This window comes from Laccaria bicolor, genomic scaffold, assembly GCF_000143565.1.
Source record: "Laccaria bicolor S238N-H82 LACBIscaffold_2 genomic scaffold, whole genome shotgun sequence".
NCBI classification, from domain to species: domain Eukaryota; kingdom Fungi; phylum Basidiomycota; class Agaricomycetes; order Agaricales; family Hydnangiaceae; genus Laccaria; species Laccaria bicolor.
The window spans coordinates 1,972,083-1,996,754 of NW_001889873.1; the positions used below are offsets into that span (position 1 = coordinate 1,972,083).

At 47.7% G+C, this 24,672-nt stretch overlaps 14 protein-coding genes across 14 annotated transcripts; 6 read left to right on the forward strand and 8 right to left on the reverse strand.

The window, feature by feature from the left end:
* Positions 1-73: 73 nt before the first annotated feature.
* On the reverse strand, positions 74-1,153 carry LACBIDRAFT_305679 (uncharacterized protein; the record flags this gene model as incomplete). Its single annotated transcript, XM_001875242.1, has 6 exons — positions 74-160; positions 213-355; positions 409-489; positions 542-678; positions 728-810; positions 863-1,153. 6 exons carry the CDS (start codon positions 1,151-1,153, stop codon positions 74-76), a joined length of 822 nt encoding a protein of 273 aa, XP_001875277.1.
* Positions 1,154-1,182: 29 nt separating this feature from the next.
* On the forward strand, positions 1,183-2,043 carry LACBIDRAFT_399530 (transport protein particle complex subunit). Its single transcript, XM_001874674.1, has 4 exons — positions 1,183-1,499; positions 1,544-1,605; positions 1,656-1,741; positions 1,791-2,043. Exons 1-4 carry the CDS (start codon positions 1,204-1,206, stop codon positions 1,881-1,883), a joined length of 537 nt encoding a protein of 178 aa, XP_001874709.1. The 5' UTR covers positions 1,183-1,203; the 3' UTR covers positions 1,884-2,043.
* LACBIDRAFT_305681 (uncharacterized protein) lies at positions 2,008-4,317 on the forward strand. Its single transcript, XM_001874675.1, has 3 exons — positions 2,008-2,067; positions 2,119-2,579; positions 2,628-4,317. The coding sequence occupies exons 2-3, from the start codon at positions 2,181-2,183 to the stop codon at positions 3,675-3,677; spliced, it is 1,449 nt and encodes a 482-aa protein (XP_001874710.1). The 5' UTR covers positions 2,008-2,067; positions 2,119-2,180; the 3' UTR covers positions 3,678-4,317.
* A 73-nt stretch (positions 4,318-4,390) lies between these two features.
* On the reverse strand, positions 4,391-6,113 carry ARP16202 (actin-related protein Arp4p; the record flags this gene model as incomplete). Its single annotated transcript, XM_001875243.1, has 9 exons — positions 4,391-4,429; positions 4,482-4,601; positions 4,642-4,827; positions 4,881-4,990; positions 5,042-5,198; positions 5,258-5,474; positions 5,530-5,728; positions 5,779-6,042; positions 6,095-6,113. The coding sequence occupies 9 exons, from the start codon at positions 6,111-6,113 to the stop codon at positions 4,391-4,393; spliced, it is 1,311 nt and encodes a 436-aa protein (XP_001875278.1).
* A 3,138-nt stretch (positions 6,114-9,251) lies between these two features.
* On the forward strand, positions 9,252-10,925 carry LACBIDRAFT_321968 (uncharacterized protein; the record flags this gene model as incomplete). Its single annotated transcript, XM_001874676.1, has 11 exons — positions 9,252-9,368; positions 9,443-9,473; positions 9,528-9,590; positions 9,644-9,759; positions 9,810-9,824; positions 9,862-9,910; positions 9,980-10,060; positions 10,208-10,435; positions 10,488-10,702; positions 10,759-10,783; positions 10,912-10,925. 11 exons carry the CDS (start codon positions 9,252-9,254, stop codon positions 10,923-10,925), a joined length of 954 nt encoding a protein of 317 aa, XP_001874711.1.
* Positions 10,926-11,345: 420 nt separating this feature from the next.
* Positions 11,346-12,264, reverse strand: LACBIDRAFT_192455 (uncharacterized protein). The gene is made up of 3 exons (XM_001875244.1): positions 12,051-12,264; positions 11,820-11,849; positions 11,346-11,760 (listed from the first exon to the last, which is right to left on the reverse strand). Exons 1-3 carry the CDS (start codon positions 12,223-12,225, stop codon positions 11,579-11,581), a joined length of 387 nt encoding a protein of 128 aa, XP_001875279.1. The 5' UTR covers positions 12,226-12,264; the 3' UTR covers positions 11,346-11,578.
* A 124-nt stretch (positions 12,265-12,388) lies between these two features.
* Positions 12,389-12,935, reverse strand: LACBIDRAFT_181948 (uncharacterized protein). Its single transcript, XM_001875245.1, has 5 exons — positions 12,912-12,935; positions 12,739-12,864; positions 12,621-12,685; positions 12,545-12,566; positions 12,389-12,487 (listed from the first exon to the last, which is right to left on the reverse strand). The coding sequence occupies exons 1-5, from the start codon at positions 12,918-12,920 to the stop codon at positions 12,461-12,463; spliced, it is 249 nt and encodes an 82-aa protein (XP_001875280.1). The 5' UTR covers positions 12,921-12,935; the 3' UTR covers positions 12,389-12,460.
* Positions 12,936-13,021: 86 nt separating this feature from the next.
* LACBIDRAFT_176793 (uncharacterized protein) lies at positions 13,022-13,824 on the forward strand. The gene is made up of 5 exons (XM_001874677.1): positions 13,022-13,142; positions 13,202-13,267; positions 13,343-13,437; positions 13,487-13,555; positions 13,606-13,824. Exons 1-5 carry the CDS (start codon positions 13,055-13,057, stop codon positions 13,723-13,725), a joined length of 438 nt encoding a protein of 145 aa, XP_001874712.1. The 5' UTR covers positions 13,022-13,054; the 3' UTR covers positions 13,726-13,824.
* Positions 13,792-15,207, reverse strand: LACBIDRAFT_305690 (uncharacterized protein; the record flags this gene model as incomplete). The annotated part of the gene is made up of 8 exons (XM_001875246.1): positions 13,792-13,940; positions 13,992-14,060; positions 14,121-14,356; positions 14,409-14,473; positions 14,521-14,695; positions 14,753-14,951; positions 15,004-15,016; positions 15,073-15,207. The coding sequence occupies 8 exons, from the start codon at positions 15,205-15,207 to the stop codon at positions 13,792-13,794; spliced, it is 1,041 nt and encodes a 346-aa protein (XP_001875281.1).
* Positions 15,208-15,289: 82 nt separating this feature from the next.
* On the forward strand, positions 15,290-16,294 carry LACBIDRAFT_305691 (uncharacterized protein; the record flags this gene model as incomplete). The annotated part of the gene is made up of 5 exons (XM_001874678.1): positions 15,290-15,355; positions 15,407-15,488; positions 15,544-15,647; positions 15,701-15,883; positions 15,935-16,294. The coding sequence occupies 5 exons, from the start codon at positions 15,290-15,292 to the stop codon at positions 16,292-16,294; spliced, it is 795 nt and encodes a 264-aa protein (XP_001874713.1).
* A 1,066-nt stretch (positions 16,295-17,360) lies between these two features.
* Positions 17,361-18,395, reverse strand: LACBIDRAFT_292147 (uncharacterized protein; the record flags this gene model as incomplete). Its single annotated transcript, XM_001875247.1, has 1 exon — positions 17,361-18,395. The coding sequence occupies one exon, from the start codon at positions 18,393-18,395 to the stop codon at positions 17,361-17,363; it is 1,035 nt and encodes a 344-aa protein (XP_001875282.1).
* Positions 18,396-18,705: 310 nt separating this feature from the next.
* Positions 18,706-21,293, forward strand: LACBIDRAFT_305695 (uncharacterized protein; the record flags this gene model as incomplete). The annotated part of the gene is made up of 13 exons (XM_001874679.1): positions 18,706-18,793; positions 18,842-18,935; positions 18,991-19,261; positions 19,318-19,438; positions 19,496-19,929; positions 19,987-20,025; positions 20,075-20,206; positions 20,255-20,416; positions 20,476-20,536; positions 20,583-20,761; positions 20,817-20,927; positions 20,982-21,066; positions 21,130-21,293. The coding sequence occupies 13 exons, from the start codon at positions 18,706-18,708 to the stop codon at positions 21,291-21,293; spliced, it is 1,941 nt and encodes a 646-aa protein (XP_001874714.1).
* Positions 21,294-21,413: 120 nt separating this feature from the next.
* Positions 21,414-23,168, reverse strand: LACBIDRAFT_305696 (uncharacterized protein; the record flags this gene model as incomplete). The annotated part of the gene is made up of 8 exons (XM_001875248.1): positions 21,414-22,071; positions 22,128-22,183; positions 22,242-22,372; positions 22,426-22,516; positions 22,575-22,646; positions 22,697-22,784; positions 22,834-22,925; positions 22,977-23,168. The coding sequence occupies 8 exons, from the start codon at positions 23,166-23,168 to the stop codon at positions 21,414-21,416; spliced, it is 1,380 nt and encodes a 459-aa protein (XP_001875283.1).
* LACBIDRAFT_176778 (uncharacterized protein) lies at positions 23,149-23,988 on the reverse strand. Its single transcript, XM_001875249.1, has 2 exons — positions 23,393-23,988; positions 23,149-23,339 (listed from the first exon to the last, which is right to left on the reverse strand). Exon 1 carries the CDS (start codon positions 23,921-23,923, stop codon positions 23,396-23,398), a length of 528 nt encoding a protein of 175 aa, XP_001875284.1. The 5' UTR covers positions 23,924-23,988; the 3' UTR covers positions 23,149-23,339; positions 23,393-23,395.
* Positions 23,989-24,672: the final 684 nt, after the last annotated feature.

The window sequence follows — 24,672 nt, forward strand, 5'->3', positions numbered from 1 at the left end:
TACCATTATTTACCCAGTACAAGTTATGGATGTCCGCAAGATTCTACTACGTTTTCTAATGGCAAATGACTGCCTAAAAGAGCCGGAATCGCTTTGCCAAAAAATATCCAACGCCTGCCAGCATGCCTGCGACATGGCCAACGGTGTCGGTGTTACCTCGCTGAAAGTATAATTTATAAGAACAACGACATGTGGTGGGTGCGACTACTGACCTTGTCAGCGACGGTAGAATACGTGTCGTATGCAAAAAGGCCTGTGACGGCTAGCCAAGCGGGTATGGGTATAATGCCGTACAGCTGAAAAGTCATTCTAGGGGCGACACAAGCAAGAAGAGCGACAACAGAATAGATGGCACCTGGCAAAAGCTGATGACCAACCAAGGGAGAAGAAAGGATAAGGATCACTTGCCGCTTGCCCCGTGAGCTGGGCGATCTTTTCGATCAATAAGGTTGGCGTATCCCATGCCTACAAGAGCAGATACAAGTCCGCCTATAGAAGTCGTTTTGATGAGGTTTTATTTGAGTGTGCGTACGGAACAAACCTCCGATGTAGAGAAACAGAAACGAGCGACCTCCAAGCATCTGCAGCACAGGTTGTGCCATAAAGTAAAAAGTAAAACCATTGAAAAAAATATGGCCGAAATCTTTATGGGAGAAACAAGATGTGACGGGAGTCCATCTGGCGAGAAATTTAGCATCGAAGATACCTGGACGGGAATAAGACTGACATTCGACCAGATGAAATATTCTGCCAAGAGTTGGTAAAGTTCTGGTGCATCCAGACGAGCGCCGAGGGATCATGTTCTTGTTTCTGGGGAACTCGTTGGTCTGCTGAGTGGGAGAAGGATAGGAATTATACACACGTATTTTTGTGTCGACATGAACCACATGGCAAAGACCGTGGCGTTGAGGCCAATGATTCCATAGAAGATGGTGTTTTGTGGAATCTGGTCCAAAAATCCAAAGAAGTTGTGGCGGCTAGAGTGGGAACGAGGTAATGGGTGGTATCGCAGGGAGGACGGAGTCGATGTGAAGAAGGATCGTGAAAAGGTGGCTGGTGCACATAGTAGACGTGACGACAAAGAGTGAAGCCGAGGTGAACGCGACGGAGAGGATAGACGAGAGAGCGGAGGAAGACGTTTAAAAAGGATCATAACAAAATCGTTTGTTGTGAGATGTTTACGCGTAAACGCGTCTTAACATCATGTCGCATCATCTCTTCCTCCTCTCCCCGTCAGATACGCCTCTCTATAGCCTCACACACCACTCTACGAAACCTGTTCCAAGCACAACCTCGCCTCTTGCATCCAATCTGCCGACATGGTCAACATCGGCGTTTGCTGGAACACTTACGGCGCTGTCAGGCGCGTCAAGCGCAACGCAACACACAACCGGTGGGGGTGTTCGGATGGGGGGAGGACAGGACCGACATGTGATCCAGATGATTGCCAACGCGAGTCTTGATGCGATTGAGGATACGATGCGCAAAGAGAATACAATGTGCGTTTATAATTACAAAAGTAGCAGCCCTGACGGCGGAACAGGTATTTAAAATCGGTGGACAAGTTTAATGAATGGACGGTGTCTGCGTTTGTTACAGCTGGAAGTGAGGGTATTGAGTGGGGAATTTAAAGAATTGAGCTGATGAATGGACAGACATGAAGTTTGTGCTGCTGCACGAAGGCAAGAACGACGAAGGGATCAGGGGATTCTTTGCAGAGGTGTGGGAGTTGTACGTGAAGGTGCGTTTGTTGGACAATGTTGAAATGGTATTTTATTTTTATTATGCAGACGATGATGAACCCATTCCACACGGCTCACAGTACAATCCGAAGCAATGTTTTTGACAGTCGAGTGCGGGCTAGTGCGAGAAAGTATTTATAGACATTAAGTGTGACGTGTGTGATGTGTTGTCTGCATTGATTGTGACATGTGTGACGTGTTGTCCCTCTCTCTCTTACTCTCTCTCTTCTGTCACTGTCTGTGTCCACCCTTTTTACCTTTGTCTCTTTTCAACTTTTTAAATAATATATCATCCAAAATCACTTCAAATTTGCTGTTCTCTTCAGTTGGTCTTTTTTCTTTTCCTTTGCTTTTTCTCTTTCTAAACTAGCTGCAGCAATTATAATCATCCTTCATAATCAACCAACCGCCACCACCAACCAATATCTATCCAAAGCAATGACTACCGCAAATCCCAACAATCGTGCCTCTCTTCTTGCTGGTCTCCGCACTGGCGGTGTTCGCACCACTTCACTCAATGTTCCTCACACCGCTGCTCCCACGGGCGCTTTCACCATCCCTCGCTTTGTTTCCCAACATCAGAACAGTATCGAAGAGGAGGACCTGTACCAGGAGTTGCCTCAGCACACACCTTATTCTAATAGGTCTGTTTCTTTGACCGCCGCCGTCGATGGGCCAAACAATCGCTTCTCCCATCAGCAGCAGGCTAGAGGCATGAACCCCAACAGCGTCCCTTTCACCCCCTCTTACCCCCACATGATGCCCCAAGCTCAGCTTGTTCAGCAAAACCAGGCTATGCAGATGCAAATGCTTCAGTTAGAGATGATGAGGATCCAGGTATTTTATCTGTCACCTCACCCACATGATGACTCATCACACTTTTAGGCACTTCAAGCGCAGCAATATCAGGCAGAACTACTCGCTCAAGCTCAGATCCAGCAGCAGCAACAGCAGGCGCAATCTCAGGTTCGTGAGAGGCGCACCAGCTTCAACCCACCTGCCACTGCTGGTCCAATGACAAACTCGTTCGATTTGCGAGCAGCCACCCTCAGCGCTCAGATGCGCCGCGCCAATCAAGCAGACCAACTCAGGTCCCAACTCGGAGTGGCAGGAGGCTCTGATGATCATGTTCCGATGACCGCCGCTTTGGGTGGAAGATTCGGCAGCCGCACAACCAGCCTCAATGGCATGCCTCGCTTTGAAGAGCGCGAAGAACACCCTGCCCCACCCCCAACTCCTCATTCGACCACCGTCATTAGCGGCGGTACTTCTCTTGGGAACTTGGCCTCCAGCAACACCTACACCGCGGGCGTTCCTTCCAAGTCTGACTCTGCCTCTTCTTGGAGGAGGGGCGGTAACAACAATTCCGTCCTTAGCGGTAACCGCACCGTCTCTTCTCCCAGTGTCAGAGTGACCCCTCCGAGCGAGAATCAGAGGACTTCTCCACTTCCCTTCTCCCCACTTTCAACCTCGGGTCCCAAATTCCGGCCTCAGCCACTCCGTTTCAGCTCCGTCGTATCGCAATCCTTACCGGCTGTCACCATTGACACGACGGATGACGAGACGGATCGGGATAGCCAGTCCTCTGGATCATCCGTCAAGTCTGCTTCCTCTCCTACCACGCCCCGCTCTGCCTCGTCCAACGAAATGCCACTCTCGCCGCGCGAAGAGGCCTCCAAGAAGTTGTACGAAGGACTCGGTATCGGTCGACCCGTGTCTGCCAGCCCTTCTGATCAAATTCAATACTACCCGACCGTATCCGTTGCAAGCCACAGGATGGTTAGCCAACCAACAAGGCAGCCCCGAGGGCCACCTTCGGGATCAGATGAGCTTGGTCCCAAGAACTTTGCCACACGCATCAGGAGAAAGGCCATCGGCGGTCTGGGCATGTTGATGGATGCAAGGGAGAGGCGGGAGTTTGTTGAAGCCTATTGAGATTCGCACGCACATACACCCATTTCCTTACGACAAACTGCCTTTTTACCACCATTTTCTTCTTCCCCTAACCTACAGATTTGGCTTATATATTCGGTCGGCTGGCTGGACGCTTTTCAGAAGATTGTCGGATGATGACACAAATCTGTGCGCGAGACTGGGTCTTCTGTTTCCCCCTCTTTTGTGATACTCATTTTTCAAACCCGCATTCTTTTGCACATCGGTTATCCTTCTACACTGTAACACCCCCACCGTCATTGCACGGGTAACTTTACCATTCCTCTTCCACACCCTTTTCACTTTTTCTACACATTCCTTCACCTTGTCCTTCTTCCCGATTCCTGCGGTGAGGGATTTGAAAGGACTTAGCTTTCCATGTATATATTCCCAAGGCAGCCCCTCCCTTCATTTTTTTGTGCTTGCACCACCCTGATCTTACTGTCCGACACCCTCCAGCAACTTTTTCTTTTTTTTTCACGTTGGAAAAATGGGCTTCCTCAGTCGGCAGGAGGATGGTAATACATAGCTGGCTGTCTTATCCGCTCTTGGGAAGGGCTGCGCTACTCCCTTGGTCGGAATTCTACCGTTGCATATACATTGTTGTGTTTTGTACCCAAATGAAATTACAATCTTGCATTTCCCTCTAGGGAACTTGTCCACAGATAGATGCCACAAAGGTACCCATGAACAGTATGGAACAGCAAGAACCGATTCTACTTACATCTTTGACCAATGATTGCCTTGCCGTGCTCCTGGGGTCATATGAATTAGTCTCTGCATGGGTGCATATTGAGCCCACCATACCTGCCACTCTTCTTTACTAATCCACAGTTGATGGAATGTCCCCAAGCTCGCCAAGATGCTACCCCCCAACCAGCCACCATATCGGCGCTCAACAGGATTGCCAGGGGCATGTATCTTCGTCTAGTGAACTATGAGCAGCTGCCAAATCTACTAAACGGACACATCTCACGTGCGGGAACGTCCTCGAAAGTTCTGTCGACAACCGATCCGTAAAGCCAGAGAAGAGACTTCCGCCACCTGTGAGGACAACATTCCCCATGAGCACCTGGCGGAGCTCCGGATCACAAGCTCGCAGCGACTCTGTAATGAGGGCCGGGATATTCTTCGGCAAACTGGGATTTGACGCCTGTGTATTGACAGTTAGCGGAAGAAGAGGACGCCTATAGTAGCACACACCACTAGCTGCGGCGAATGCCAAAAGAATTGCTCTCCGACATGGAAACGATCCGCTCCAAAGTATGTGTTGTAGCCTGTGGGAAATTCGTACTGCTTTGCGGGTCTCGATGCTGCTGCCCTGTTCATTGTCATCAACACCAATGACTATTAGAAAGACAATAAACCATACTGATCGTTCCACCCTTGGTCCAAAACACCAGCAACACTTTGAATCCACTCATCAACCTCCCTCGCCTCTGCCCAATTTCGCCAGCTCTCAGTAGTTCCCTGCATTCGGTCTTCGCGAAGGGTATACCTCGGAGATTGGCCCGGTTCAATGGGCTACGTCACATTCTTATTCACCTATGTAGGAGGAGTCTGGCACAGAACTAAGAACGTACCATTTTATTGGAAATCAACTGATGAGGCAAGAGTTCAATAGCTCTTCGAGATTGTGTAGGGGAGGCAAGCGTATGTCGAGCATGAGCGTGAACAAGCTTGGGAAGTGCCGTGTAAACAAGACCTTTTCGAAGAACAAAGCCATCGACCACGGGAGTTACGCTTGCCATGGATTGGCCAACATCAATGACTAGGGCGGACCCTTTTCCGGAGGCAAACCTATTATTCACTGTCAGTATACCAATTTCCTTGCACTCATAGACGTTTACCGTACGCGTTCAGCACACCAGTGTTCGCAATGTAAAAGGCGGGCACGTTGAACTCCTCAAACATAATTTCTGCCATTCGCTCTCGATTCGCAGTCGTATTCCAAGTGGGTTCCGTTACGAGTGTGGGGTGTTCTGAGGGGGTGCAACGCATGACTTCCTTCAGAGCGTGCTCAATCAGTGGAGGGATGGGGTTAAAATCCTGGACTTTAAGAAATGTTCGCTGGGACTCGAAGTGACCAATTTTTTGTACGTACTGAGACCGTCAATGACAGGGTTTCCAATCTCCATCCCTTCTCTCCATATTGAGGGCCCGTTCTGTCCAATGTAGATCTTCGCAAATTTGGGTGTATTCACAGGATCTTTCCCTTCAGTAACATCCAGCATTGAAATATCAGCATCAGGAGGGGCTGGCAAGTAGCCGTATGAGGTGGGTATAATGGCTTTTGGGGTGTCATCTCCGGCATATCCTGCACGCAATGAGGATGAGCCAATGTCCACAACCAGTGCCGAAACTTCATCTACACTCACGGGTCAAAACATCTTATCTCTGAGAAAAGAAGGTAGACATACCTCCTCCATAGTTCACCATTTTGAAAGCAACTTGAAAACGATTCTGAAAGATCAACTTTCGCCGTTTCAGTCAATGAGCTTATGGTGGTGTGTTTGAAAGGCAGGCTATCAGTCTTCATTACCACGTGCCCACAAATCCTCAATCAAACTTTTTCCATTCAACCGCGTTCCAAACATGGCGCTAGACGACGCGAAGAGATCATCAAAAAAGCGCAAGGAATCTCAAGATGAAGATTTCTCTTCAAAATCTTACCAAGATGCTGGAAACTTGGAGATGTTGAGCGACGAGGAGGCCGGGGGTAGTGTCGACTCGGACGGTGGTCAACTGGAAGAATTTCCCGAAATCGACGTAGCAAGCGATAGCGAAGAAGAAGACGACGAATCTGACGAGCAAAACAATGGGGAAAGCTACGACGACTACGATGACGAGGAGGAGGAGGAGTTTGATGATTCTGAAATCCACCTCTTCCCCAAGTCTAAAAACGTTATATCAAACATCACTGGGAAACTCAAACGCGTTTATCCCGAAATAGAGCCAGATTATGACTCTGATTCTTCCACTGAAGATGTAAGCATTTCTTTATAGCCCTCTCCAATAAAACATTTTACCTGTAAAAAAGACTACGAACCGTGTGGGTGATGTCCCAATGCATTGGTACGACGACCTGCCACACGTAGGATATGACATCGACGGGAAACAAGTCTTTCGACCTGCTCGAGGAGATGAACTTGACAAATTTCTCGCGACAGTGGAGGATCCTTCCTCATGGTGACAATGTCGTCACTTTTTTGAGTATTCTGGCTAATAAGATTTGTTTCCAAAGGACGTCCGCGTTCGACAAAAATGCACAAGCTGACAAACCTCTTACGATGGAAGAACTGGATATTATCAAAAGGCTATACGCGGGTGAAGTTCCCGATGCGACGTACGACCCATATGAACCAACAACGGAGTGGTTCACCAGCAAACAGGAAGTCATGCCTCTCTCCGGTGCACCTGAGCCAAAACGTCGATGGATTCCAAGCAAATGGGAAAAGCAAAAGGTGTGCTTTCTGTTCGCATGTTTCGGCCTCCAGTTAAAACGCAAAGGTTATGAAAATTGTGCGCGCTATTCGTCAAGGCCGCATTGTCCCCTCGAAAACAAAAACTGCCCAAAAACTTGAAGTCTATTCAATCTGGTCGGAACCTTCCTCGTCGCACCCCCCTCCTCTCCCCGCACCCAAACCACCGCTTCCCACCAACTCAGAATCCTACAATCCACCAGAAGAATATCTGCCAACCGAAGAGGAACAAAAAGCATGGGAAACCCTGGATCCAGAAGATAGGGAGCGAGACTATCTTCCGAAGAAGTACTCCTCTTTGCGCCTCGTTCCGGCATATGATAGGTTCATCAAAGACCGCTTTAACCGACAGCTTGATCTTTATATGGCCCCGCGGATACAACGGGTGAAACTCAATATCGATCCCAACACACTGATACCGAAGCTACCAAGCCCCAGCAGCCTGAAGCCATTCCCCATCTACCGGAGTCTGAGCTTGAATCACGCGAAAGGACGCGCGAGGGCCCTCAGCATTAGCCCCGATGGATTGTGGGTTGTCAGCGGCGATGAAGGCGGCGTTGTCAGCCTTTGGGAGGTGAATATTGGTCGAGAAATTAAGAAATGGACGTTTGAAGGGAAAATTGGAGCGGTTGAGTGGTGTCCCAGGACGGATGTCAGCTATTTTGCTGTCGCAATGTGTGTCCTTCCTTTTGAGCTCAACCATAACGTCTTATTCATGCCTCGCAGTAACGATACCATACATATGCTCATTCCTCCAAACGTCTCTGCACCAGTGCTTTCCCTGACCCAGTCAGTGTTGGCGCCAACTACACTACCTCCTGCACCATCAACACCCTCTCCGATCAAGTGGGTTACGCCACCCTCAAGTGCATGGTCTGTTGATTTGCCAATCCTGACTATACACCTTCCTGCGTCAACAGGAGTGCCCACACAGATAATTTGGCACCGCAGGGGTGATTACCTTGCTACCGTTTGTACGTGATGCCCCCACAAAGTGCTTGTCTTTTTTAACGCCGACCTTCCGTTGTACAACAGCCAGTGGCACAGCGCATGGTGGCGTTTGGATCCATCAAGTAACACGAAGACATTCTCAAGCCCCCTTCAAAAAAATCCGGGGCGTGGTACAGCTAGTCCTCTTTCACCCTTTGAAGCCGCACTTCTTTGTAGCAGTAAGTCTCTCATTTTCTAAGATTACAAACTGGGAATCATTATTATTTCCAAGACCCAGCAATATGTCCGAATATATAACCTTTCGGAACAAAAGCTCTTGAAAACGTTGCTACCAGGCATCAAATGGATATCATCTATGGACGTTCATCCCTCAGGAGACCATCTTATTGTTGGTGGATATGACCGAAAGTTGTGCTGGTTTGATTTAGAACTAAGTGAAAAGCCTTACAAGGTCCTCAGGTACAACCTTTCCCGATTCAAAAAAATGACGACAAGGCTAACCTCTTTCATCCAGGTACCACTCACGCGCCATCCGTTCCCTCCATTTCCACCCGTCGTATCCACTATTCGCTTCTTCGTCAGACGATGGATCAATACAAATTTTCCACTCAAGAGTGTACAACGATCTCATGACAGATCCACTCATCGTACCCTTGAAGATTTTGCGGGGGCATGAAGTTCGGGAGGGACTTGGGGTGCTCCAAGTCAAATGGTGTAGTAGACAGCCTTGGTTGGTCAGTGGCGGCGCTGACGGTAATGTATCGGTTTGGTGTAGCTAAGGGTCTCCACCGAATTGCCAATACACGTCGCTTGATATCCTGGGCACTACGAAGTACATTCAAGTATACGGGACATGAAACAGACGTGAAATTTTTCGATCAGAGCCTACTAGCACTTCCGCCAGCTTCCTTCAAGACTCGACGAAGCATGTAGTGGCCCAGTCCATGGAAATGACGGACATAAAGGGACTACAAGCTATACTTATTATACTCGTCACTCAACTTCTAGTGTCTGCTTACCTAACAAATCTGAAGTGCAACACTTCCCGAAAGGTATTTAAATCAGTACTCCTCCTTCAAATGCTACTAAAGACCCGATTGTTTTCTGTCCACTTTTGACACAAGGTCAAGTTCTGCTTGGCGTCATGCCCGAATTAGCTTGTCCTGAGGCCTGTCTGCCGAAAGGGAGTGACATAAATGGCCTGAAAGGCAAACGCTACGTTGAAGAGCCTTCGAGTACCCTTAATTTTATCTCGGAGGAAGTGATCGGCCAATTTGGAGCTTCTGTCCTCTCGTTATAAAACCACACTTCGTGAAAAGAAAGTATCTCCCCTAGCATCATCCCCTGTTACTATCCCGTGGCCAAGGTGCGCCACCACCCAGTTTTCAAACCATGCAAAATGCTGACTCGTACGTTCCAGGACCCTCATTTCGATTCACAATGGTGCACTGGTCAGACCCCGCAGAAATTGCCAAGGACGCAGGTCAGTGGGGGTCAGTTGCAACTATCATAAATCGGTCCTTACTTTTTAAACAGACATCTTTCAAAAAGTCATCTTTACACTCTTCGGAGTCTACTTCTGGGAACTGTTCATGACTTGGGATTTTGAGTTGTCTCTGATAACCAAACGCCGCAAGTTCCGATGGCCTTTGGTAAGCCTTTTCTAAGAACTGACTCCACGTTGTTTGATTTTATTTCTCAGGGTATCCTTTTTTCTGTCAGTTTAGAAATGCCTGGCCTAAATTGATGCTTAGTGTTTTTCTTTCTGTGCCGCTACTGCATGCTTCTGGCGTTCCTTGGCTTGTAAGAGCTCCGATTTCTGTGAACTATTCTAATTTTAACGTATTGTATCAAGGATTGTATCCTTATCAGTAACCACGGAGGTACTCTATTCCGGCTCTGCTACTCACGTCTCTGTTCGCTCACCGGCGGTTCCGTTAGATCAATTGCCGGGTATGCTCTGAGCTCTCTGTAATTTGAATAAGTGAAACAAGTGCGCTAATTTCCTTTGTCAGGTTCTTTTCTTCTTCAATTCGGTACATCATCACTACTTAATCACTTAATCGCGAATTTTAAAAACTTTTACCCCTCAGTGGACAGGAAACATGGCTATTCTTTGTGCATCTACGTCTCTCATGCTCCGAACGTTCGTCTTTGAATTCGTTTGTCTCTTGCCACGACTGAATGTATCGTTTTCTAGTATTGCACTGTGGGAGCGCAAGCTCTCAGTAATAATCACACTCGGTATCATCTGCCTGGCACATTGGACGTTACTCTACCGCACCATGTTTATCGTTACCGCTCAGTGGGAGCCGGCATATCAAGCATGTGTTGTTACTCAGACAAACCCGTCCTTACTCAATACTACATTCTTTTTCAGTACGCTCGCCCCCCCCCTTTTTTTCTTTCAACGTGGATAATACTGACTCTTGCGATGTCACCCTACTAGCCATGGGATTTGATCTTATCATTCTCATCTTCACCGCCGTTGCGTTGCTTGGACGACATTCTGCCAGGACTGATCTTTGGAAACTCCTTTTCCAAGATGGTCTTGTATATTTCCTTGTTTCGTTCTCGACAAACTGTATACCCGCTGTGTGTCCCTTCCATTCTATACTGTAAGACTGGACTATATGACGCCGAATTGAAAGGTTCTCAATGTCTTGGACCTTAATAGTGAGTAAATTTTACACTGGTACTTATGTCTCTTTCTGATCAATGACAATTCAGCCCCAATGAACGTGTAAGATGCCAGTTGTCCCACCTTGTTGCGTTTGTTAATTAATCGTTGAAATCACTTTTAGGATTGCCACCGTAAGTTTAGCCTGTTCTTTTCTATCGAATCCATGCTCACGCAAAATAAAAGATTCCTGCCGCTACGATCACGTAGGAGCCTCGATTTTAATCTTCTCTTGATACTTAACTTGCACCTGAACGTAGATCTATTGCTGCGACTCGCGCGGTAATTCGACTGCTGGAATTCAGCGCAACAGACGTTTATGTTCATTCCATGTCGAACGTTGCGGGAAGCAATCCCACTCGTAGAGGTGCCATGGCAGCCAAATCTCAAAAGTTCAACGCCCTGACAAGGCCTGAAATTCACGTCACAACTGAACACATCACAATGGCAGAGTTTCCGTAAGTGAACGACTAATTGATACACTTCCCAGAAACCCTTACCCTCTTACCACCAGTTCTTCGGGCGATAGTTCCCCGCACATTATGACCAACCCAAATCACAAAACATCGTCTATTGATCTCGAATTGGCCGGAGAGATGGGAGGACTTTCAGACAAGGAGGTGGAGGAGAAGGAATCCTATGAATTTTCAGGAAATATGTAAAAAGTAAAGTAATGAAAGCTGAACGAACCATCCGGGATCAGTGAAATATGGATGGTAATAGGCGAACTCGTGATACTTCAAACGATATAGAATAATCGGGATGCCAAACAAAGTTCGTATATGCTGTATTCAACGCCTCCGCTTCGAACGACCTGACTTCCTGCGAGCCGCAATGCCGCCCTGTCGATTCATACCAGTTGGTTTGGGTCTAGGATCCAGACCCTTCGACGTCCGCCATTCGTCCCGCCGAGACCCACGGGGTCCATGCGTAGATATGCGTTCCGATTTCTGTCCATCAATTACAATCGCATCTGTGCAAAGCATAAGAAAATAAGAAAATATTGCATGACGCCGTAGACTGCGAGCCAACCTGCTACAGTTGCTGACTGATCGACTTCGGCTGTAGAGAAAAAAAGACGTCAATGATTATTCATTCGCGAATAGTATCGTGAACGAAAAATCAAAAATATGACTGAATGAAGCGCTGATGCACCGCCTTGAGGGATGGTCTCTCATTAGAATCCTCTGCCCAAGGACTCCAACCCGTCCGCTGTGATGTCGTTGGGATCCAAAAGGCCAAAAGTGGCTAGCCAACACCAACCTAACATATCCTCTTCCCCTTTCTCCTCTTCCCCTTCCCCTTGCCTTGTCGCAATTTGGACGAGTTTTGAGTTAAGGCGATTTAATCGAGCAGCTTCTGTGGCTGCGTATATGCCTGTTTCGCGTTTCTTGGAGCGAAAGGCACGTTTAACCTTGGATCGTGTTGATTTTGCCATTGCGAAATGGACGTCCAATGATGGCAAATGTGGTGTGTGCGTTGGTGGTGGTGGTGGCGGAATGTGAAAGAGCAAAATGTAGTCATCCGGATCTGAGCGCTGAGCGGAGCCTCAAAATCAAACTGATTCACGTGCATGCTTTGCTTACATAACTGGACAGCTATTTAAATGCAAACTCGTCGATGATCGTTTTGATTTTCTAGTAATACAGGCGTGTGAGTAGCTAGTCGAGATACTATTCAGATTCTGGCGGTGCCTCTCTGTGATGGAATGAGATGTTGTCAGATGAATAAAAAGATGAATGGGGAAATGAACTTATTATGTAGAGAACGTTGTTACACCTAGGGAAAGAATGGATGAGCTGCAAACTTGAACGCAGCTTGATAGTCACACACCGAATAAAAACTTCTCCCAAAGCACCATTTGACTGTCCATCTTGATACTCCTCCGTGTTCGCCAGCTAAGGATCGATGTTGTGAGCTCAAGAAAGGGCAAGACACACGAAAGGCGGACCTGAAGATTCATATATCCATCTGTGCTAACCAAAAAGCCTTTATATTCGAGTCCCCACTTCAGGCGAACGAATACCGGCTTCCCAGTAAGCTCCTGCAAGAAGGGTTTTGGGTTTACAGGGTTGACCTGCGGAATACGTGAGCGATGCCGAATCTCATAGTGGAGAAACTCACCGCAGCCATGATGGTTGAGGAAAGCACGTGCGGACTTTGAAAAGAAAGTCACGACCATCAAGGTATATATTTCTTGTATGATGATTCGTTTCTACTCTTTCCTTTGAACATCGCTTACCTTTACGCTCCTCACAGGCTTAAAAATGTCGGATCGTGAAGGTCACTCCGGTCTGCCTCCAACAGATGAAGACCTTTCCTTGCCAAAGGCTACTGTCGCCAAGATGATTGCCGGTATGTGTATCTTCACTCGACTGAGTCTATTGTCTGATTCATTCTTATCTCCTTCTCAGAGTTACTGCCCAGCGATGTTGTGTGCGCTAAAGAGACGCGTGATCTGGTCATAGAATGTTGTGTAGGTAAACACTTTTCGAATTGCATTTCTGTATTGTGGGCCACCTCCAAAAGTACTCATCTGTCCATACTTTTCGCAGAATTTATCCACCTGATATCATCAGAAGCCAACGAAATATGCGAACAAGAGTCTAAGAAAACTATTGCCCCAGAGCATATCATCAATGCACTGAAGGTGCGCACCCACCGACCTAAAAACCAGCCTCATTGATCCACTTCGCCAGCGCCTTGGATTTGATTCGTTTACGTCAGAGGTCGAAGATGTCCTGAAAGATCATAAACAACAGCAGAAGGTGCGTTTCATATCGCTTTCGCTCATCTACACCCAGCTCAAACTCCATAGGATCGGGAGAAAAAAGTGTCAAAGTTTGAACAGTCTGGAATGACGGAGGAAGAGCTTCTCGCAAAACAGGAGGAGTTATTTGCGGCAAGCAGAGCAAAATTCCAATCAACGCAACAATAGTAGTATACTATTTACTCACTCTATCTTTATTCTTCAAATTCTCGTAAGTATCTACTGTGTATAAACCTAATTCTTTCGGTCTTCATGACGTTTCAGCAACTTTTCAAGCCTATCGTATGGGTTATCTCCGTTCCACGTAGTTGAATCAGTTGACATCCGAGGTAAACCTTCCTGCTCGATGATGAAAGAAGCAGATATGGACGCGTAGAAAGTGGCTAGTGACTAAGTCAATATCCCGATAATAATTCCGCGGCACTTGTGCTTACCCTTATACAAATCGCCGTTGGACAAAACCAAACCAGCGGCAAGCCCTCCCAGAAAGCTATTCCCTGCACCTAAATTGCCAGACAGTACACATTCAATAAACGCCAAGTGTCCTGCCTTGAGGGACATACCTGTCACATCGACAACCTTACCTTCATCGTCGCTCGTCCAGAATGCGTCAACCCAGATCCCATCCTGCACCCGATTCTTTACATACGCCCCCAACTCGCCACTTCTTATGACAACCCAGCCATTGCCATCTACCCCCACCCCAAAACTCAAGAACTCAGTAGCCGCTTCCTCGATCAAAGCTTTTGTCGACGTAAGGGGAAGGGACAACAGAGACAGGGCCTCTCTAGCATTGGGACTGGATTTGGAATTGTTTCCGCAGATTTCTGTTTCTATGCCATGCCTCATACCTTAAAACTGAAATCGAGTTTAATACACGTTTGAGTTCCGGAAGTTCTTCTGGGACGCATCGATACTGAAGTCGATGAGACCCAGAGTGTAATGCAAAGTATTTTGGCGTACGTCGATAGGTTCGTAAATCGTCACCGGGTTCCAGCCTTGCTCTTGCTTGATCTCCGCCGTAATAGCCAAAGCACGAGCAGCCGAACAAACGAAGTGTAGAGCGGAGGGTTTAGCAAAGGTTGTACCTTTGAGGTCTTTTGGGCTGAGCCGTGGAAGGGACGATTTGTATTCAAAACTGCAATGCTTGAAAATTAGATGGAGACCATTGCACGAAAGGGACAAGAATACAGACGATCGATGCTCTCCGCGATATGCATTAATGGCACGGGTTGTCTGGCAGTTAGGGTGCACTCTGAAGTGCCACATATCAGACCCATAGCGCAACAGGTCTTGCTCGATGGATGTGGGGAAATCATCTCCTTTGTCGACAATCATTCCCAACTTGTTCGCCGGAAGCCTGGACAAGAGCAAATTACCCCTCCGCCAAGCATCTGTCGGCGTTCACATCTAACCATATACGAGCGCCGATGACTGCGTAAGTGCCTCCTCCGCCAATCTATGGACAAGTGAAGTTAGGATAGACGTTTTTTGAGATTCAATAATCAGGAGCACCTGGGGATCCATCGTTCTTCCAGTTGGCCTCCCATCCTCATCTTCGAATGTAAATTCGTCGATGATAAACTTACCCAAGGTAACCAAAGAACGAGGATGGCCCCCCCGTGGACTCATCTCATCCGCCTTGCTCATCGTGGCTGATAAGATAAACCGGAGGATGCCGTGAACGCTTTTCCACAAAACTATTTATGTAACACCTTCCCGTGTAGCCCCAATGCTCGATGATGAGGGTCTGCGGGTTTGGGCCGTCTTTTACCACCAGACACTGCTGTCAGAAGAGGTAAGCGCACCGCCAAGTTTTTATCCCAGCTGGACCCTTGCCATTGCACAGTTATACCATGCTGGACTCCAATTGGTTGACACCGATAGCCAAGCGCGAATCAAACGGTTCTATCAACGCGACGATGCTTGTCGTGAGTCCTGTGGTGGATGACGGACTTGATGGATTATGGTCAATTTGACATAAAGGTACCTTGATTGGGCGTTTGCTCATCCGAGCGGTGTTTCGCGAACGAGGGACGTCTCTCGAAGATATCAAGATTGAAACCACACAAGCGGGCAAGCCTTATATTGTTGGTCAACTTCAAAAGCGATTGCATGTTGTGATGCTGACGAGAATGTTCAGGTTGCTCCTGAACTGAATCCCCCCATCGGTTTCAATATTACGCATGACAACGCTCTAATTGCAATGGCGTTTGCCCCTGGTGTACACAATGGCCCAGCATTCAATGTTGGGATCGATGTCATGAAAGTACGATTGCCGAGCCAAGAAACATTGTCTTCATTTCTGCAGATTTTTGGGGAACAGGTACCGCCATATCAACCTTTGGCTGACATCATTCTTAACCGAAGCCACTAGTTAACTCCACACGAGTATAATCTCGTGTTTTCGGCTGGATCACAAGAAGAGGGACTGCGTCATTTCTTTTGGATGTGGACCTTTAAGGAAGCTTATACCAAAGCACTCGGGCTAGGCCTTGGATTCGATTTCAAGCGAGTGGAATTTGATTCCCTTCATAACGTTGTCCTCGTGGACGGAAAGTTGCCGAAAGGATGGCGATTTTACATGTTCGTACTCAACGATGGTGACGATCTATATCAAGGAGTTGTTGCGCAGTATGCTGGCGGGATCTCCACACAAGTTATACCAGCAAGCCCTCATCAGGATTGGTTGGTGACACTTGATGCGGCCTCATTTGTAAGGCAAGCGGTTGATTGAGGAGCTTATCTATGAGCCGCACTACCACCCCCTGCTCCATGCTGGAGTGATGATAATCTGATCACGGCAAGGTGCGAAGATTACCGCTTTCACTCATCATCGTAGAGCAATTCTAAAAAAATCTCCGGTTTGACAGATTTCATTTCTGAAGGTTTGAACAAGTTACCTGAAGAAGGCAGCGTTACAATTCGCTTCCTTCCCAGTATGACCGGACCGTCTATCCTATGGACCTACGAGCCTCAGGCATCTCCCGTTGTACCCTTGTTCCACGTCTTTTCCTCTTCCAGCTTTTGTTCAAGAATTGTCACCCGTGAGGCTTTCCAAACTCACTCCGACCTAAGCAGAGATATCATTCTAAAATCATCCACTTCGACTCTTCGATAAGCATCCCGTCCACAAACATAGGACATCGGAGAAGTGAGACACGAAACCCTGTGCTCTGGATCCTGCATTAGAGATGTTCTTGGAGTTCTAATGACTGTGTTGATAGTACGGCCCCTTTAGATGCTATGGGAAGCCTCCTTCCTGACAAGTGATAATCTGTTGTTGTTGTGCCTTATAAACACTTCCTGGTTCGGCTGAGGTGCCCATTTTCATGTGGGTCATCCTCTGTCATCTTTCCGACATCGGGACACTTATCCCTGTCAGGTTCTTTGTACGAACAAGATGCCGCGGTAGGTCTAGAGGGACCTGTCTACACTTATCTTCGTGTGGCACGGAGGGGTGGCTGAGGATGATACTTAGTAATGGAGTTCTCGGGAGAGTCTCTATCGGCGGGGACAATGTTGAAGGGTCACACAACCTTTTAAGTTTAGCTATGTATGTCAGTCTGCGCTGTTATGGATCTACCAAAGGGTCACGTTGACGTCCGTCCTTCAAGCGATCGGCTTTGAACAGTTACTGAAGGGAGTCTCAAAATTGCAAGAGGGTTCCTTCTGTAAATTATGCGCATGTAAAGTAGAATTATGGTTGCTTGCCAAGTAGATATAAAAACCAATGCAATCTAAGATGAACGTCTAATTGGGTATTGTCGTCGTCTATTTATTAGTCAGGTTCAGGCTGTCAGTCAATATGCGAAATAGACGTCGGAGAGATCGACGACGTCCAGGGTAGGGGGTGTGGCTTCCAACGGCTGCGACTGCCAGACCCTTCCCTCATCAGCAAGGTCTTTGCGTGATGAGCCCCAATGCATTCCAGAAAGTTCGAAAGAATGAAGGTTACGGAGTGATGCCAAAGCGTTTGCAGTACTTTGGTAAAACGTCTGCGAGATGCCCGATGTCAAGGTGGGATCTTTAGATATATTAATAGGGAGACTTACGGCATCAGGAGCATCCAAGAAGTTGTAAGTCGTCATCATTCTGAGGTACTTGAGCTGTGGCATAAATTCGGCCAGCGTTCCAAGTAAGGAAAGAGGAAGGGAACTTGTTGAGGCGCCCAGAAGAAGCACAGAGGCGGTGGATTTGGCAAGGCCCCGCACGACATCTTCTGTCATGTCACCTGAATTCAGATGTATTTCCTCCACTGGACGACCCGGAATGACTGCTTGAGCAGCCTCAGAAGACCCAATGAAACGAGACAGTTGAGGAATGGCTGTGACAGGCAGACTCGATAGAGCTATGGGGTCGGATATGGGGAAAGAATCAAGCTCGAGCTGCCGGATAGCCTCAGCCCTGCAGAGGAAATGGGCAACATGGGAGTCGAGGGGGAAAGAAGATGCGAAATGCTGTAATCGAGGGAATTTGACATTGGATCTCATGCGCAGCACCCAGCTGGCGGTAGGGTCAACGGAAATATCCAAAGAGGTAAGTTCGGACATGTTTGACAAAGCCTCTCTGAGGCGGCGGTAGTATGAGTTAAGTACTGTGGTGTATGGGTCAATGCGAATGGCAAATGTCCGGACATGGCGCGCGACGTAGGGTTTCTTTGCGAGGGAGAGAACGACGGCGAGACTCTTGGAATCAACAGAGATATGTCTGTAGAGGATACGCTGGGTGACTGTATAGAAGAGTGAGCTCGTCCTGGAGAGAGCGACGAGGTCAGGGAGAGGAGCATGGTGGCAGATGTTGTCGAGGATTTCCGCTGGTAGATATTGGAGAGGCATTGTCAAAAGTGTGAAGATGGGAGGATGGGACAAAGATTATATATAGGGCGAACCTGACTCTTATATAAAAGCAGGAGGAGCAGGGAACTAGAGCCTGAGCATGAGGCGCGTATCGATTCCCAGCGAATTGGCCCATGGCCTGGGACAATTATCCGCCTGGGATACTCACCGTCAGGGTCGACGTCTTGGGAGAAAGGGTGCAAACAGGGTCCAAAGGGTCCTCCACGTTACGAATCACTATTTTCACACGACGCATATACTCAACACACACCGTGACCGACGACTAACCGATATTATTATCACTCTTCATATGCTGTGTCGACGTGTCCTCACACTTCCAATTCAATTATCTAGGCTCTACTCATTACAAGCCTCCTGTCAACAACGCGCTCGCTCGGGTTAGCATTTTAAACTTGTTCCAAATTCTCCTTCAACTGCATTTCCAGCCCCGTATCCTAAGCGTACCCACAACTGCGGCTCGCTGACTGCTCGAGATGCCGGCTCTCGCGTAGTACTCGCTGGCTGGATTCTTCCTGAGCGGTGATTATTGCTTCCACCCCCATTTGTCAAATCATCTTATTTATTCTTCATCAAGGAAGGGAAAGGCCATATCCTTCTTTCCCATAAAAGATTCACATGGGACGACTCAGCTCATTGTAAATCATGCAGATAATCCTGCCTCCTCCTCGATCATTTCAGAAATTCCTGTCGAGTCTACGGTTCTGATCGAAGGCACCGTTCTTTTACGCCCTTCAAACGCAAGGCGTTCTGATCCTACAGGAGAAATTGATGTCCAAGTTGACAAAGTTACCTTGTTGAACCCAGCCACTAATCTCCCCTTCCTCCCGTCGAACCCACATAACCTGGTACAGATGTCCTAACGCGTATCGTACGTACTTGGCTCCTAACCATCTTTTACTAGCCAAACGAGGATTTAAGGAGCCGTCATCGGTATTTAGACCTCCGACGCACTGCCTTGTCTGAGAACATTAAAAAGCGAAGCCAAGTTGCGCACCTTGTTCGCAATATCCTTCATACTATCGGTAAGGTCATTTCATCTATGCTTGGTAATGCCTTGAATCTTATTATCCAGCTCATAGGATTCACTGAAGTTGAAACACCTGTACTTCTCAGGTCATCGCCTGAGGGTGCTAGAGAGTTTTTGGTGCCGACTCGTATAAACACGGCATCGCCCACCTCGCAGGAGCCTTTATTCTACGCATTGCAGCAATCCCCCCAACAACCGAAGCAGCTGTTGATTTGCTCTGGTGGCGTGGATAAATATTTCCAAATTGCCAAATGTTTCCGTGACGAAGATGGCCGCAAAGACAGACAACCGGAATTCACGCAGATTGATCTCGAAATGGCATTTGTGTCATGGTCTGGCGATGAAAAGGGAACCTCATGGAAAATAGGGGGTGGTGAAGTTCGCGACGTTATCGAAACACTGTTACGGGAGATATGGCAGCAATTCGAGAATGTCGCGCTTCCGCCTAGGTTAAGAGTTATGACCTATCATGATGCCATGACACACGTAGGCGACCTCTCGCTTTTGCATCCAGTGAATTGTTCACCAACCTCAATCAACTAGTTCGGCTCAGATAAACCTGATACCCGTTTCGGGCTCGAGGTTGGGACGGTTTCGCTGTAAACTAACGTTCCAGGCTCATACTTTTTAGATCACCGATCTCACCGATCTTTTACCTGCCAACCGAGCCTTATCTAGAGAGAATGAAGTCATCGAATGTATCGTGGTTCGCGAGCCTGAATTTATAAAAGCCTCGCATAGCTTCAAGCATGATTACGATGTGGTGAGCTCATATAGATGACCACAGTGCTATCGTTCAAGTGTCCTCCAGGAACATATAACCCTTACTGAAGAGAATCTACAAACCTGGCTTCTCGGGAGTGATAGCGCAAGACAGATACTATCGCAAGAAGATCAGTCAATTGTTAACGATGCTCTCAAAATTAAATCGGGAGATGACGTTTGGTTGACCCGTCGTTCTCGATTGCCGAAAGTGAGCTTCATTGATTTAATCGCCGCTGAGAAAAACTCTGAATTTACTGAAATCGCAAGGGTGGATCCACAGTCCTCGGAAAGGTGCGCCTCGGCTTGGCCGAACTTGCCCAATCTCAAGGTAAGGCTTTGTTCTCTTTTCTTGCCCGAACGCTACACGATATCAGGCGAATTCACACCTACAAAGGATCCTCACTTCCTCTGGATAACCGAGTTTCCACTCTTTACTCGTGATGATTCAGATAAGGATTTTCTGGCGAAAGGTCGATGGAGTAGTTCCCACCATCCATTCACAGCGCCTATGTGGGAGGACATACCCACATTGTATCGAGGTGATATTGAAACCGTGTGTGACATGAACTTTAATCACGGTGGCATTTGCTTATTTTTATCCATTGCAGGTCCGTGGACAACACTACGATCTCGTTTTAAACGGCGTTGAGATCGGAGGTGGATCTGTCCGTATCCATGACCCGCTCATGCAAGACCACATTTTCACCAATGTCCTGCAGGTCGGTCAATTGACGTTATGCCGCAGATTGACATTAGTCTAAACACCTTCCCAGTTGAGTGAAAACGAGAAGACGCCGTTTAATCACCTTGTGCGTGCTTTGCATTGTGGCGCGCCGCCTCATGGGGGTATCGCGCTAGGCACGTCTTTTCTCAATCGCTTTTCTCGGAATGTTTCAAAAACTCATTGCATTTCTCCTGCAGGATTTGATCGCATCATGACAATGCTGTGTAACACGCAATCCATACGGGATGTGATAGCATTCCCCAAAACGAGTCTAGGGACCGACCTTCTCTTCAAAAGCCCTGCTCCAGTTACAAGCCAAGTATTGTACGAATATGGTATCCAGCCGCGGTCTGCGACATGAGGCACTAGGTTAGCGAAATTCTGAGGCTGGAAAAAGTGACCTAATCTGTGTACAGAAAGATTCCATAGTTGGGAAAAAAAAATGAGAACCTATATACATGTATGATAACGAAAGCTGAGGCTAAGACGAGTGCACCAGGTCATCGGAATCTCGGCATTCCAACACAAGGCCTGGGTCCGAGTCTGGGGGTGGAGAATGTGACGAGAAAAGTGATGAATGTCGAGGTGTTGTGTCGCCGTCCTGACCATTCTCGTAAGGTGATCGTCCATATGTGAAATCCCACCCCGAATCTTGACTTGTATCCCGTTGCAGTGACCTGGTGGTGACGGTGGGCGGTTGTGTTGACTCGGGAAGTGAGCTTGTTTCCATCTCTTGGCGTGGACGGGCTTCATCAATAACCGATAAGACTGAACGGAGCTTTGATTCCGACGATTTCCGTTGGCCTGGTGGTACCGAATGTCTTCGGTTGATTGCAGGTGGTGAAGCAGAGCGGGGAGGCGTCGAAGGTGTAGCCCATTCCGATGATTCAGGGGGGTAAGGGTTGCCGTTTATCGTATTCGGGAGCCAAGAAGTGATCTTTGACATGGAAGAAGGGAGACCTGTCATGGGTTCACGTTCAGGTGTTCCTGTCATCGGACTCGGAGAGGACGAAGGCGCGCTTGTCATGATCGACAGGGGAGCAAGAATGCTAAATATTTGGTCTTCTGCTTGTGGTGGTCCGTAGGAATCAAAGGGGTCTGGAACGGACTGCAGCATAGGTTCAATGACCGGATCTGAACTGAGGGGACCGAAAAGTGAGAAAAGCTCATCAGTGTGTAATCGGTAGCGACATACGCCTTGGCGGTGAATTTATCAAAAACGTCCATTGTTGAACGAACGGCGACGCAGACCTCAAGGAAGAAGAAAGTTAGCAGGAATTACTGTATGGATATTAAAATCGGGGCGTACCTTGCTTTGAACTACATTCCAAACCTCCTCCTCATGCTCGATGATCTCATGATAATGGGAGACCTTGAGTTCATCTAGATCATCTACTTGGCGTTGAAGTACAGATAAAGCTTCTCTGAAACTTTGAAGATCTGGGGATACAAAGTCGGATAAAATTCGAAATGAAATTAGCACCCGTACACACTTCGCTCCTTCCGATTCATACTACGCAGCTCCGTGTCTCGGATTATGTGACTTTTTTCTTTGAGAGCGCGTTCATAGGATGCAGACCGTTCCTTTATCAAAAAGATTCTTGAGAAATTTGAATGGAGTTATCAGTCAAAAACGGCGTACATTAACGACGGTTCGGTAGTTTTCCAGGTGCTGACGTAGGGGTTTTTCAAAATTTTTGTCAAGTGCCTCTGACTGCGGTTTATGATTAGCTGAACGGTGAATTGTCATAGACGAGTACGCACCAAAACATGCCATAGGTTTCCTATCAGATGATGCATCCCTGATGCTGCCTGCAGGCGAGTGCCTGCTTCATAGGTTGGGCCTTTCAACCTAACAAGTGTCGGAATGATAGGAGATGGACGTCTCTGGGCTTGCTTACCCACTGCATCTTTCCATAGCATCCGCAAAGCCCGCAGTGGCTTTGGACATATTCAGAAGAGCGCTGCGATAGTTACTACAAGTGCTCATAAGCTAGTGCAAGTGGTTAGAGTATTTCAACCGAATATTTCTCTGTGTGCTCACTTCTTCGTAGGATTGAAGACTGGCTTTTAGGTTGGAGCGGGTGATGATCTTTGCTGGGCCATCAGCACCGAAGTTCATCGCGGAAGCATGGGTTGCGTCTGAGAAGGTTGGCGAAGGAGGCCCTGGAGAGGAGGTCGGTTTCGAGGAGCCAAATGCCAGTGGGCGCAGCGAGCGGGGTCGACGAGGAGCCATGTATTGCAAAAGTACAGTAGCTGCGGTCGCAGTATGTAAGGAAGGAGAAAACTCGTGTTTAGGCGCTTAGCATTGACCATTTTCGAACAATATTCCACGCATCAACCTACGTACTAACGACTCAAGAAGGGCTCACTGTATCTAATGTAAAGAACCTTGTCTACCGTAATTCTATGAAAAAATCTGGTCATTGTGCGATAAAAAGCATTTTACAGAACACTCACAATCTACTTTTTACCACCAGCAATCATGCTCATTTTCTCGGGTGAATCCCGCAAATAGAACAGTTTTGCCCTCCGCATCCGTCCTTTGGGGGGCTTTCGAATCACTTTAATCTCCTTCAACCCAGGCGAGTTTGGGAAGAACTGCATCTCCACGCCTGTTCGCTGGATGATATTCCGAACTCTGAATGATGTGTCCTGACCTCTCCGTCGAATAGCCAATAACACGCCGGTGAAGGACGTCGGTGCTTGTTCTGAAAGAACGGTGACGATGGATCCTGGGAGCAGTCTCCCAGGAGAGTTTCTGTCGAAGAGCTTGCTAAGCATTTCGCGTTTCTCTGCGGTGGGGAGTGTCTGCTGAAGGTACTCCATCAAACCTTTGCCTTGGCGGAGGGAAGGTGTAGGTGGTATATGGTGCACATCTGGGGTGAGGGCGGTCGAGGAAAAAGGGTATGGTTGCTGGCTCTTTGAGGCTGCCCGTTGCATTGTCGAAGTCGACATTAGCCTCGTTGCTCGGCATAAGATGTGCGACATGTTGCACCAGAAACGAGAATGAAGTGCGTTGAATGAGATGTGTTGAACTGGTGTTTGACTGGTTTTGAATGAGGTAGACGTGAATTTTGTTTATCAAATAAAATAAATATGGGCGCAAGCTCAAACAACAGAAATGGAACATATTAGACTACTAGATGTATGTTTTGGACCACGATTTTGGAGTTGGTATCTTATACTTAGAGCAAAACAACAGGAATCGATAGCCAAGCGTAAAGAGCGATGGTTGGCGCAGCAAATACCTGGCAGTTGGTGCCGTATTTTCTGTCTTCAGAATCCCCGACCCCTACCCCTACGAAGATGAGAAATAGTTCCATGTTTTACAATCAAGTCCAGAAACTCACCTGCCACGCCCTCTATAAGGACTATACCCGGTATAACCTCCTCTGAAACCCCCTCTGTAACCCCCACGATAACCTCCTCCACGGCCTCTGCCACGATTGAATCCAGGGATATTCGTCCTCTTGGCTGTCACCTGTCACAAGATGCTGTTACTTTTGGGATTTTAGAGGGAGGAAGAAACAGAACATGCCTTGATCAGCCTGCCTCGGAACAGCGAGTTGTCCATCGCCAATGCAGCATCGATGTGGTCAGGTTCCGCAAACTCAACATATGCATACCTAAAGGGGAATAAGTCAGGAAATTGTTAGAATTGTAGAGAATGGTTTCGCAAACCCTTTTGGATGACCAGTGAATTTGTCGCAGAGAATGGTCACTCGGTTGATGGTACC

Bases quoted from the DNA above. Each gene is read 5' to 3' on its own strand.
- LACBIDRAFT_305681 (XM_001874675.1), top strand. From the start codon at position 2,181: ATGACTACCGCAAATCCCAACAATCGTGCCTCTCTTCTTGCTGGTCTC. The intron at 2,580-2,627 runs GTATTTTATCTG...TCACACTTTTAG, and splicing joins TAGAGATGATGAGGATCCAG to GCACTTCAAGCGCAGCAATA.
- LACBIDRAFT_176793 (XM_001874677.1), top strand. From the start codon at position 13,055: ATGTCGGATCGTGAAGGTCACTCCGGTCTGCCTCCAACAGATGAAGAC. The intron at 13,143-13,201 runs GTATGTGTATCT...TCTCCTTCTCAG, and splicing joins TGTCGCCAAGATGATTGCCG to AGTTACTGCCCAGCGATGTT. The intron at 13,556-13,605 runs GTGCGTTTCATA...CAAACTCCATAG, and splicing joins ATCATAAACAACAGCAGAAG to GATCGGGAGAAAAAAGTGTC.
- LACBIDRAFT_176778 (XM_001875249.1), bottom strand. From the start codon at position 23,923: ATGTCGCACATCTTATGCCGAGCAACGAGGCTAATGTCGACTTCGACA.
- LACBIDRAFT_192455 (XM_001875244.1), bottom strand. From the start codon at position 12,225: ATGGCAAAATCAACACGATCCAAGGTTAAACGTGCCTTTCGCTCCAAG. The intron at 11,850-12,050 runs GTTGGTGTTGGC...TTTTCTCTACAG, and splicing joins AGGGGAAGAGGATATGTTAG to CCGAAGTCGATCAGTCAGCA. The intron at 11,761-11,819 runs GTTGGCTCGCAG...TGCTTTGCACAG, and splicing joins TCAGTCAGCAACTGTAGCAG to ATGCGATTGTAATTGATGGA.
- LACBIDRAFT_181948 (XM_001875245.1), bottom strand. The intron at 12,567-12,620 runs GTGTGTGACTAT...TTCTTTCCCTAG, and splicing joins TTGGGAGAAGTTTTTATTCG to GTGTAACAACGTTCTCTACA. The intron at 12,488-12,544 runs ATAAGTTCATTT...TCATTCCATCAC, and splicing joins GTAACAACGTTCTCTACATA to AGAGAGGCACCGCCAGAATC.
- LACBIDRAFT_399530 (XM_001874674.1), top strand. From the start codon at position 1,204: ATGTCGCATCATCTCTTCCTCCTCTCCCCGTCAGATACGCCTCTCTAT. The intron at 1,500-1,543 runs GTGCGTTTATAA...ACGGCGGAACAG, and splicing joins ATGCGCAAAGAGAATACAAT to GTATTTAAAATCGGTGGACA. The intron at 1,606-1,655 runs GTGAGGGTATTG...ATGAATGGACAG, and splicing joins TGCGTTTGTTACAGCTGGAA to ACATGAAGTTTGTGCTGCTG.